This window comes from Staurois parvus, unplaced genomic scaffold, assembly GCF_062004578.1.
Source record: "Staurois parvus isolate SC_StPar_1 unplaced genomic scaffold, SC_StPar_1.0 ptg002170l, whole genome shotgun sequence".
Taxonomy (NCBI): domain Eukaryota; kingdom Metazoa; phylum Chordata; class Amphibia; order Anura; family Ranidae; genus Staurois; species Staurois parvus.
This window is the reverse complement of record NW_028319966.1, coordinates 155,468-168,610: the sequence shown is the minus strand read 5'-3', so window position 1 is coordinate 168,610 and position 13,143 is coordinate 155,468. Positions and strand designations below refer to the sequence as shown.

The 13,143-nt window shown below is 48.9% G+C and overlaps 1 protein-coding gene across 1 annotated transcript; it reads left to right on the top strand.

Annotated features, from left to right (window-relative positions):
• Positions 1-1,030: 1,030 nt before the first annotated feature.
• LOC149432305 (RNA guanine-N7 methyltransferase activating subunit-like) lies at positions 1,031-10,803 on the top strand. The gene is made up of 3 exons (XM_089665270.1): positions 1,031-1,166; positions 4,623-4,781; positions 10,111-10,803. Exons 2-3 carry the CDS (start codon positions 4,624-4,626, stop codon positions 10,298-10,300), a joined length of 348 nt encoding a protein of 115 aa, XP_089521396.1. The 5' UTR covers positions 1,031-1,166; position 4,623; the 3' UTR covers positions 10,301-10,803.
• Positions 10,804-13,143: the final 2,340 nt, after the last annotated feature.

Genomic DNA, 13,143 nt, shown 5'->3' with positions numbered 1-13,143 from the left:
AGAGTGGAGCTCCAGTATGCAGCAAAATTCCATTGGGAAATGCAGATGCGACAAGAAACATGTGACCTCCGCTTCCTTGAGTGTCTATTGGTGGTTTGTTACATTAAAGTTAATTTTTAAAAAATAAAAGTTGGAGTGGAGGTCACATGTTTCCTGTCGAGAGTGGAGCTCCAGTCTGCAACAAGATTCCGGATGCAAACGTGAAAAGAAACATGAGACCTCCACTTCCTTGAGTGTCTATTGGCGTTTTTTAAAAGTTTATTTAAAAAAAAATAAATGTTGGAGTTGAAGTCACATGTTTCCTGTCCAATCTGCAGCCAGATAACCATGGGAAATACAGATGTGACAAGAAACATGTGACCTCCACTTCCTTGAGTTGTGTCTAGTGGTTGTTTGTTTCATTAAAGTTAATTTTTATAGAGAAAAAAAAAATTGAAGTGGAGGTCACATGTTTTCCTGTCGAGAGTGGAGCTCCAGTCTGCAACAAGATTCCAGATGCAAACGTGACAAGAAACATGTGACCTCCACTTCCTTGAGTGTCTATTGTTTTTTTTTTACATTAAAGTTCATTAAAAAAAAAAAAGTTGGAGTTGAGCTCACATGTTTCCTGTCGAGAGTGGAGCTCCAATCTGCAGCCAGTTACCCATGGGAAATATAGATGTGACAAGAAACACGTGACCTCCACTTCCTTGAGTTGTGTCTAGTGGTTGTTAGTTTAATTAAAGTTAATTTTTATAAAGAAAAAAATTAGAGTAGAGGTCACATGTTTCCTGTCGAGAGTGGAGCTCCAGTCTGCAGCAATATTCCTTCGGGAAATGCAGATGCGACAAGAAATATGTGACTTCCGCTTCCTTGAGTTTCTATTGGTGTTTTTTTAAATTAAAGTTCATTTAAAAAAAAAAAGTTGTAGTTGAAGTCACATGTTTCCTGTCGAGTGGAGCTCCAGTCTGCAGCCATTGGTTGTTTTTTAAAGTTCATTCAAAAGAAAAAATGGTGGAGTGGAGGTCACATGTTTCCTGTCGGAAAGGGCGTTCCAGTTTGCGACCAGAGCCGTTCGTGTCATCCACCCACAGAGGGTGTAAACTGATGATGTCACTATCCTGCGACGTCTAGTGTGTGTGTGTGTGATCCTCGATTGTGCTGGTTGTATTCGGTTCTTGTGTCAGGTGAGTCGGTGTTGGGCCCGGTCACGGTGGGGAGGCGGCTGGTCATTCTCCTTTAGGGTCTCTTTACTGCTTCCTCGGAGCTCTCTTCCTCCATGGTGGGATCAGAGGGCCTCCAGGATTCAACCTTTTTTTTTTTGCCCGAAACATTTTTTTATTTACCAAAAGGCCAAAAATAGAAAATCTATGACGTTTTGTTTACAATTTAAATCGGTATTTTTTTTCTAGAAAATTACTTAAAAACCCCATTTTATTTATATATATATATATATATATATATATATATATATATATATAATTTATATTTATTATTATTTTTTTTTTAACAAAGACCCTAGAGAATGACATTTTTTTTATGTCACGTTGTACTTGCGTAACAATTTTTCAGACGCAATTTTTTTTTTTTTTTAAGAAATACACTTTAGTGAATTAAAAATAAAAACAAATGATATACCCCATTTTTTTTTTGTCAAATATGAAAGAGGATGTTACGGCGAGAAAGTAGATACCTAACGTGTCACGCTTTAAAATTGAATGGCGACAATTTTCGGTACTTAAATTTCCATAGGTGACGCTGAATAATTTTTACAGGTTGTGTGATTAGAGTTACTCAGGAGGTCTGGCTCTAGAATGATTGCTCTCGCTCTAACGCTTCTGGCGATACGTCACGTGTGCTGCGAACACCGTTTACATATGTGTGCGTGATTTACGTATGCGTTCGCTTCTGCGCCCAAGCGAATGATAGGGGTGGTTTAAAAAAATGTTTTCATTCATTTATTTTTTTTATTTTTACACTGCCCCTTTAATTATTTTTTTTTTATATCACTTTTATTTAGTGGTGCACCAAAATGAAAATTCTGGTGCCAAAACCAATAAATAAAATTTAAAACGCACTTGGCCGAAAAACCGAAATGCTCAGTTTTTAAAAACGAATATATATTGTGACGGGAGTGACTTTTGGGGTTGGGGGGACCCCTGTATCAGCTCCCATATTCCTCTTGTGTGTAAGTCACCCTGTGCCTGTTAGGGGTACAGGGTGAAATGGTCTAATATTGGGGTGGGGGTTGTTCATTGTTCTCTACCATGGGGCTGCATCCCATTGTTCTAGCAAACTATTATGGGATGTAATATTTGTGTATTGGTGTGGGGGTTGTTCATTGTTCACTGCCAAGTGCTTTGTCCCATTGTTCTATTGTGTATCTTGGTTTGGTGGGGGGTGTGTCCTGCAGCCCTTCCCTTTGATGGGTCGGCCTGCTGATGTGTTTCCTGTTCCTGGTTGTATTTCCCCGCCCTGTGTATATATATCTGGTGTTTGTGTTAAAATAAAGCAGTTCACTTCCTGTCTTAACCACTTGCTGTCCGCCTGCTGTTTATAAACGGCAGGGCGGTGGCACTCCAGGGGCGGGTTGCTGTTCATAAATGGCACCCGCCATTTCTAGCTGGGAGCGCGAAGCACCGAGATCCGCTGCCCGCTGTGTCCTCCGGACACAGTAACACATGGATCGTCGGACGGGACCTCTCTACGAGGTCCCAATTATGTGATCACTGATTGGCCAATCAGTGATCACATGCAGAGTAGTAAGCAAGATGTCACTTGTGACATCATTGCTTACTACGTGTGAAATCTGTGAATGATCACAGGTCACATGGTACAAGGCTGTTGTGAATAGCCCTGTACCATGTGATAAGCTGTGACCAATCACAGCTCACACAGTAGTTCTCAATGGCTGCAAGAATGCAGCCAGAGAGAAGAAATGATTGCTTGTATAGCCTTTATGGGTGTAAAAGCAATCTGCGTTAAAAAAAAACAACAAAATCTTCATCACCCCCCACAATTAGTACAGTGTCACCATGGTGACACTGTGCTGCTAGGGTGACAGTATGTAAAAAAAACATAAATAATATAAAAAATGTAAAAAAAAGTTCTCAATGTCTGCAAGAATGCATCCAGAGAGAAGGAGAAATGATTGCTTTTATATCCTATATGGGTGTAACAGCAATCGCTGTAAAAAAAAAAAAAAAAATCTTCATCACCCCCCACAAGTAGTGCAGTGTCACTATGGTGACCCTGTACTGCTAGGGTGACAGTATGTTAAAAAAAAACATAAATAATATAAAAAAATGTAAAAATATTTTTTTTAATTATTTTTGGATATAAACTAATTTTTGATTTTTTTTTTTTTTTTTAACTAAAAAGATAACTGAATAAATTTTGGCCAAGATTTATGAAGAAAGATTATTTGCAAAATTTTATAAGAAAAACACATTTTTGGACTTTTTCATTTTATACAGCAAAAAAAAACATGCTAAATGGACTGAAGTGCATTTTCGCAAAAAGCCCTAAAATACATATTGGTGCGAACCAGACCTCAAACGGGAGGTAACACTGTACTGCTAGGGTGACAGTATGTTTAAAAAAACATAAATAATATAAAAATTAAAATGTAAAAAAAATTAGAAAAATTAGAATTTTTGGTTATAAACTAATTTGGGTTTTTCTTTTACTTAAAGGATAACTAAATACATTTTGGACAAGATTTACGAAGAAAGATTATTTATTTGCATAATTTTATAAGAAAAACACTTTTTTTTTTTTTTCAAAATGTTTGGACATTTTCATTTATATAGCAGAAAAAATAAAAATCCCAGTGGTGAATAAATACCACCAAAATAAAGTTTTATCTGTCTCAAAAAAGTGCTAAAAAATTCCTATGGGTACAGTGTTGCATGACCGCGCAATTGTCATTCAAAGTGTGAAAATTGGCCTGGACTGGAAGGGGGGAAAGTGTCCGGACTGGAAGGGGGTGAAAGTGTCCGGACTGGAAGGGGGGGGGGGGAAGTGTCCGGACTGGAAGGGGGGAAAGTGTCCGGACTGGAAGGGGGTGAAAGTGTCCGGACTGGAAGGGGGGGGGGGAAGTGTCCGGACTGGAAGGGGGGAAAGTGTCCGGACTGGAAGGGGGGGAAAGTGTCCGGACTGGAAGGGGGGGGGGAAGCGTCCGGACTGGAAGGGGGGGGGGGAAAGCGTCCGGACTGGAAGGGGGGGGGGAAAGCGTCCGGACTGGAAGGGGGGGGGAAAGCGACCGGACTGGAAGGGGGGGGGGAAAGCGACCGGACTGGAAGGGGGGGGGGAAAGCGTCCGGACTGGAAGGGGGAAGGGAAAGCGTCCGGACTGGAAGGGGGAAGGGAAAGCGTCCGGACTGGAAGGGGGGGGGGAAAGCGTCCGGACTGGAAGGGGGGGGGGGAAAGCGTCCGGACTGGAAGGGGGGGGAAAGCGTCCGGACTGGAAGGGGGGGGGGGAAGCGTCCGGACTGGAAGGGGTTAAATATGTGAGGTTTGGGGCCCCTCGAAGACTGCCAGTGATCTAAGTTGAGCCGGTGGGCGGGATGTACCAATTACCACTAGCAGGGGTGTCACACATCCTCACTTTTACTTCTCCTGAGCTTTCTGTGTGTTTTCCAGGATGACAGATACATCGGATGTAAAAAAGATGTATGAAGATATGTTTGCTGATCGCTTCACAGAACGGGACGAGGAGTATCAGGAATATGTGAAAGCGCCGGAGAGCCAGCCTCCCCTTGTCGAAGAATGGTGGGGGGGGCACCAAAGAAACCAGGATAGGTACATGACACCTGTATACTGATGGCGTTTCAGTGCCTGAGCTATTGCTTTTGAGATTGTTGTCACTGAGAAGTAGCCGGCTAGAGGAGCTTTATGATGAACCGATTAATCAGCTAATTTGCATTAAGTGGTAATTACCATCTATATCCCTAGTCTTCAGGATGCAGCCCTTTGCTTGGTTTTACCCGGCCCTTGGGGCACTATTCCTCCCACTGACACCAATGATGGGGCACTATTCCTCCCACTGACACCAATGATGGGGCACTATTCCCCCCACTGACACCAATGATGGGGCACTATTCCCCCCACTGACACCAATGATGGGGCACTATTCCCCCCACTGACACCAATGATGGGGCACTATTCCCCCCACTGACACCAATGATGGGGCACTATTCCCCCCACTGACACCAATGATGGGGCACTATTCCCCCCACTGACACCAATGATGGGGCACTATTCCCCCCACTGACACCAATGATGGGGCACTATTCCCCCCACTGACACCAATGATGGGGCACTATTCCCCCCACTGACACCAATGATGGGGCACTATTCCCCCCACTGACACCAATGATGGGGCACTATTCCCCCCACTGACACCAATGATGGGGCACTATTCCCCCCACTGACACCAATGATGGGGCACTATTCCCCCCACTGACACCAATGATGGGGCACTATTCCCCCCACTGACACCAATGATGGGGCACTATTCCCCCCACTGACACCAATGATGGGGCACTATTCCCCCCACTGACACCAATGATGGGGCACTATTCCCCCCACTGACACCAATGATGGGGCACTATTCCCCCCACTGACACCAATGATGGGGCACTATTCCCCCCACTGACACCAATGATGGGGCACTATTCCCCCCACTGACACCAATGATGGGACACTATTCCCCCCACTGACACCAATGATGGGGCACTATTCCCCCCACTGACACCAATGATGGAGCACTATTCCCCCCACTGACACCAATGATGGGGCACTATTCCTCCCACTGACACCAATGATGGAGCACTATTCCTCCCACTGACACCAATGATGGGGCACTATTCCTCCCACTGACACCAACGATGGGGCACTATTCCTCCCACTGACACCAACGATGGGGCACTATTCCTCCCACTGACACCAACGATGGGGCACTATTCCTCCCACTGACACCAACGATGGGGCACTATTCCTCCCACTGACACCAACGATGGGGCACTATTCTTCCCACTGACACCAACGATGGGGCACTATTCCTCCCACTGACACCAACGATGGGGCACTATTCCCCCCACTGATACCAACGATGGGGCACTATTCCCCCCACTGACACCAACGATGGGGCACTATTCCTCCCACTGACACCAATGATGGAGCACTATTCCTCCCACTGACACCAACGATGGGGCACTATTCCTCCCACTGACACCAACGATGGGGCACTATTCCTCCCACTGACACCAACGATGGGGCACTATTCCTCCCACTGACACCAACGATGGGGCACTATTCCTCCCACTGACACCAACGATGGGGCACTATTCCTCCCACTGACACCAACGATGGGGCACTATTCCTCCCACTGACACCAACGATGGGGCACTATTCCTCCCACTGACACCAACGATGGGGCACTATTCCTCCCACTGACACCAACGATGGGGCACTATTCCTCCCACTGACACCAACGATGGGGCACTATTCCTCCCACTGACACCAACGATGGGGCACTATTCCTCCCACTGACACCAACGATGGGGCACTATTCCTCCGACTGACACCAACGATGGGGCACTATTCCTCCGACTGACACCAACGATGGGGCACTATTCCTCCACTGACACCAACGATGGGGCACTATTCCTCCCACTGACACCAACGATGGGGCACTATTCCTCCCACTGACACCAACGATGGGGCACTATTCCTCCCACTGACACCAACGATGGGGCACTATTCCTCCCACTGACACCAACGATGGGGCACTATTCCTCCCACTGACACCAACGATGGGGCACTATTCCTCCCACTGACACCAACGATGGGGCACTATTCCTCCCACTGACACCAACGATGGGGCACTATTCCTCCCACTGACACCAACGATGGGGCACTATTCCTCCCACTGACACCAACGATGGGGCACTATTCCTCCACTGACACCAACGATGGGGCACTATTCCTCCCACTGACACCAACGATGGGGCACTATTCCTCCCACTGACACCAACGATGGGGCACTATTCCCCCCACTGACACCAACGATGGGGCACTATTCCCCCCACTGACACCAACGATGGGGCACTATTCCCCCCACTGACACCAACGATGGGGCACTATTCCCCCCACTGACACCAACGATGGGGCACTATTCCCCCCACTGACACCAACGATGGGGCACTATTCCTCCCACTGACACCAACGATGGGGCACTATTCCTCCCACTGACACCAACGATGGGGCACTATTCCTCCCACTGACACCAACGATGGGGCACTATTCCTCCCACTGACACCAACGATGGGGCACTATTCCTCCCACTGACACCAACGATGGGGCACTATTCCTCCCACTGACACCAACGATGGGGCACTATTCCTCCCACTGACACCAACGATGGGGCACTATTCCTCCCACTGACACCAACGATGGGGCACTATTCCTCCCACTGACACCAACGATGGGGCACTATTCCTCCCACTGACACCAACGATGGGGCACTATTCCTCCCACTGACACCAACGATGGGGCACTATTCCTCCCACTGACACCAACGATGGGGCACTATTCCTCCCACTGACACCAACGATGGGGCACTATTCCTCCACTGACACCAACGATGGGGCACTATTCCTCCCACTGACACCAACGATGGGGCACTATTCCTCCCACTGACACCAACGATGGGGCACTATTCCTCCCACTGACACCAACGATGGGGCACTATTCCTCCCACTGACACCAACGATGGGGCACTATTCCTCCCACTGACACCAACGATGGGGCACTATTCCTCCCACTGACACCAACGATGGGGCACTATTCCTCCCACTGACACCAACGATGGGGCACTATTCCTCCCACTGACACCAACGATGGGGCACTATTCCTCCCACTGACACCAACGATGGGGCACTATTCCTCCCACTGACACCAACGATGGGGCACTATTCCTCCCACTGACACCAACGATGGGGCACTATTCCCCCACTGACACCAACGATGGGGCACTATTCCCCCCACTGACACCAACGATGGGGCACTATTCCCCCCACTGACACCAACGATGGGGCACTATTCCCCCCACTGACACCAACGATGGGGCACTATTCCCCCCACTGACACCAACGATGGGGCACTATTCCCCCCACTGACACCAACGATGGGGCACTATTCCCCCCACTGACACCAACGATGGGGCACTATTCCCCCCACTGACACCAACGATGGGGCACTATTCCCCCCACTGACACCAACGATGGGGCACTATTCCCCCACTGACACCAACGATGGGGCACTATTCCCCCCACTGACACCAACGATGGGGCACTATTCCCCCCACTGACACCAACGATGGGGCACTATTCCCCCCACTGACACCAACGATGGGGCACTATTCCCCCCACTGACACCAACGATGGGGCACTATTCCCCCCACTGACACCAACGATGGGGCACTATTCCCCCCACTGACACCAACGATGGGGCACTATTCCCCCCACTGACACCAACGATGGGGCACTATTCCCCCCACTGACACCAACGATGGGGCACTATTCCCCCCACTGACACCAACGATGGGGCACTATTCCCCCCACTGACACCAACGATGGGGCACTATTCCCCCCACTGACACCAACGATGGGGCACTATTCCCCCCACTGACACCAACGATGGGGCACTATTCCCCCCACTGACACCAACGATGGGGCACTATTCCCCCCACTGACACCAACGATGGGGCACTATTCCCCCCACTGACACCAATGATGGGGCACTATTCCCCCCACTGACACCAATGATGGGGCACTATTCCTCCCACTGACACCAATGATGGGGCACTATTCCTCCCACTGACACCAATGATGGGGCACCATTCCTCCCACTGACACCAATGATGGGGCACCATTCCTCCCACTGACACCAATGATGGGGCACCATTCCTCCCACTGACACCAATGATGGGGCACCATTCCTCCCACTGACACCAATGATGGGGCACCATTCCTCCCACTGACACCAATGATGGGGCACCATTCCTCCCACTGACACCAATGATGGGACACCAGTCCTCCCACTGACACCAGGGATGGGACACTCTCTCCCCCCCCCCCCCACTGACACGGGTGATGGGGCACTCTTCCCCCCCCCCCCCCCACTGACATGGGTGATGGGGGCACTTCTCGCACTCTCCCCCCCCCCCCCCACTGACACGGGTGATGGGGCACTCTTCCCCCCAACTGGCACTCCCCCCCGACGCGGGAGATGGGGCACCCCCCCCCCCCCCCCCGGACACGGCTGATGGGGCATTCCCCCCCCCCGACACGGCTGATGGGGCATTCCCCCCCCCCCCCCGACACAGCTGATGGGGCATTCCCCCCCACCCCGACACGGCTGATGGGGCATTCCCCCCCACCCCGACACGGGTGATGGGGCATTCCCCCCACCCTGACACGGGTGACGGGGCATTCCCCCCCCCCCCCGACACGGGTGACGGGGCATTCCCCCCCCCCCCCCCGACACGGCTGACGGGGCATTCCCCCCCCTCGACACGGCTGATGGGGCATTCCCCCCCCCCCCCGACACGGCTGATGGGGCATTCCCCCCCCCCCGACACGGCTGATGGGGCATTCCCCCCCCCCCCGACACGGCTGATGGGGCATTCCCCCCCCCCCCCGACACGGCTGATGGGGCATTCCCCCCCCCCCCCAACACGGCTGATGGGGCATTCCCCCCCCCCCCCAACACGGCTGATGGGGCATTCCCCCCCCGACACGGCTGATGGGGCATTCCCCCCCGACACGGGTGATGGGGCATTTCCCCCCCCCCCCCCGACACGGGTGATGGGGCAGATCCCCTCCCCCCCCCCCGACACGGGTTATGGGGCACTCAATTAGAAAGCGGACAGTCAGCTTGTGGAGTGTACACTTCTGGGTGTGTAAACCCCCCCCCCTCCCCCCCCCTCCCCCCCCCCCCCCTCCCCTCCATAATACACGCAGCGGTGCCATTAAAAGGGTTAAAAGCCAGCGAGTAGCAAAACTTTAAGCAATGGCTAATTGTCCTCTAATATTGAATGACTTGGATTTGTTGGATTTGTTGACAGGTACCGAGATAACCGGCGCCACCGCGGCTGGGATAATAGGCGGGATTCGTACAACAGCTATAACCAGCACCACGGAGGGAGGGGCTGGGGTAACAGCCAATCCCAATACCGCCAGGAGCGCTCTCACTATCACCAGGACAGACACCACGCCTACAATTCCGGCAATCAGAGATATCAGCCGTATCGCTAAGGACTCTTCCCGTTGTCTGTGTCTGAAGGACAGACCAACATGTTTTTTTTTTTTAAAAGGAAGATAAACTGAAAGTTCCAGAACTCTTCTTGGTCAGCGCTGGTATCACCAGAGATAAGAGGCGCCTTTCTTAGTATTTATGTCATGAAAACGCATTAATCCAAATCCCAGCACAGTTCGCATACCCTGCCGATGCGGCTGCCACAGACTGTATCGGTCATTCAGCTTTGCTTCTAGTCCTCCACGATGGAGACGGTTTTGAGAGGATTTTTTTTTTTTTTTTTTGACCATAAGACTTCTAGTTTTATACGTTTTATTGCATGGTCCTGCTGTAAGGACGGGCTTTTTGTGTTTAAAATCGTCAATCATTGCATTTCATGTAACGATTCATTGTAATGCAGCAAATGTTGAAATGTCTTAAAGGAGAACTACTCTGGAACAGTTGGTGCAAATTTTTTTTGTTCTGTATGACACGCGCAATAAAAATGAATTTGTGTGCTTAACCACTCGCCCTCCTGAGGATTTACCCCCCTTAATGACCAGGTCTCCTTTTGCTACTCGGCGCTGCACTAATTCAACTGATAATTGCGCGGTCATGCAATGCTGCACCCAAACTAAATTTACGTCCTTTTTTTCACACAAATAGAGCTTTCTTTCGGTGGTATTTGATCACCTGTGCGCTTTTTATTTTTCACGCTATAAACAAAAAAAGGCCAAAAATTTTGAAGAAAAACTATATTTTTTATTTTCAGCTATAAAACATATATAGTAAACTCAAATTGGTTATAAATTTAGGCCAAAATGTATTCTGCTCCATGTTTTTGGTAAAAAAAATCCCAATAAGTGTATATTGATTGCTTTGTGTGAAGTTATAGCGTCTACAAACTGTGGTATAGATAATGCAATTTACGCCATTTTTCTGCTATACAGCGCTGCGCTAGTTTAACGGACAATTGCGCGGTCATGCAATACGGTACATAAATGAAACTTGCAACCTTTTTTTTTCCCACAAATTGAGCTTTCTTTCGGTGGTATTTGATCACCTGTGCGTTTTTTTTATTTTTTGCGCTATAAAAAAAAAAGGCTGACAATTTTGAGGAAAAAAAACAATATTTTGGACTTTTTGCTATAAAACATGTCCAGTAAAAAAAAATTTAAAAATAAAATTTAGTCATAAATTTCTGCCAAAATGCATTATGTGACATGTCTTTGCTAAAAAAAACCCAATACGTGTAAATTAATTGGTTTACGTGAAAGTTATAGCGTTTACAAATGGCGGGAAAGATACTGGGATTTTTAGTTTTTTTTTTTATACTAATAATGGCGGCGATCAGCAACTTATGGCGGGACTACGGTGGACATTCTGACACTGGGGGAGTACTGACTTGGGGTCACTGACATCCCCAGTGACACCAATACAGTGATCAGTGCAAAAATCCACTGACACTGTACTAATGGCACTGGGGAGGAAGGGGTTAACTTTATTATTCAGTAAAAGGGTTAACTGTGTGAGGGGGAGTGTTTTACTAGGGGGCGGAGACACACTGATCTTCTGTCCCGATCAGCGTGTCGGGAGCTGTCGGGGAACTGACAGAAAGCACAGCTACTGCAGCTGTGCTCTCTGTCAGTGATTGCCAATAATCGCCGGGACATAGCCGGTAATGACCGGCTGTGACCCGGCGACTGACATCCGCTGCTGTGATCGGTAGGGCAGCGGCACTCCTGGCGCGCGCCCCCTACCTGTTTTGAAAACACACGTTTTAAAATGTGGTTTTGCCCAGCCGTGCCGCCCTGCCAACGTATTTCTACAGTGGCTGGGCGGCATGTGGTTAACTGACAATTGCACGGTCATGCAACACTGCATCCAAAGGAAATGTATGTCCTTTTTTTCTTTCGGTGGTATTTGATCTTGTGGATCACCTTCTTGTGGATCTCTTTTCAGGCTGCTTCTGTGTCCTATTGAAAAGTAGGATGTCTTGTGCATGCATGAGGTGGAACGCATGCTATCATACGCCCCCCCCCCCCCCATCTTGCGCATGTGCCGCACAACAGTACACTCATTTGTGCCCCCCGTGATCTCATGGAAACAAGTTTTTTTTTAATGGTGAATTAGTTAAATGCCATATAGCGCATGCGTGAGGTGAAGCGCATTACGTCATAGGCTTCATTTCGCACATGTGCAGTCAGAATACTGCCAGATCTAACAGCCTACATACAGGGTCACTTAGTGATGTTGCCTTTCCAGGGAACATCTCTACAGCTGGGGATACCTCACTAGGGCCTTGAGGGGACCAGAAAGAAGAAAGGTAAATAAATCAAAAAGTTTTCTTTTTTAAATCAGTGTTGGGTGATTTCACACTAGTTCAGAGTACATGCGGATGTGAAATTTGGAAAATAGGTGGAAAGGTCCGCTTTAAAGTGGTTGTAATGGCTGATTCTATGCATGAAGGTAAAAAAACTCTTCCGTGTTCAGCTTTCCTAATACTTACCTGAGCCCAATCTCAGCTCTCTCCCTCCTCACTGGCTGAGGGACAGCAGTAGGAACCATTGGCAAACTTACTCTGCGTAATTGTTTTGCACAGAGCAGCCCGATCTTCCTCTTCTTGAGTCCCCTGCTGGCTCACTTGGCTCCTTCATCCTGCTGATTACTCCCATAGCAGCTGCTTGCTGTAGGGACACCTGAGCATGCTCGCTCCTCTGGTGCAGCTGTGCATGGTAGCCAGGCTTTCTTGTCAAAGCTTAATTGAACAAGCTGACGTTAGAAGCTCCTTTGGCTACCATGCACAGCTTGACTAGATTTTGCACTCTCTAATTTTAGTAAATCAACCCCCATGTGTCAATGG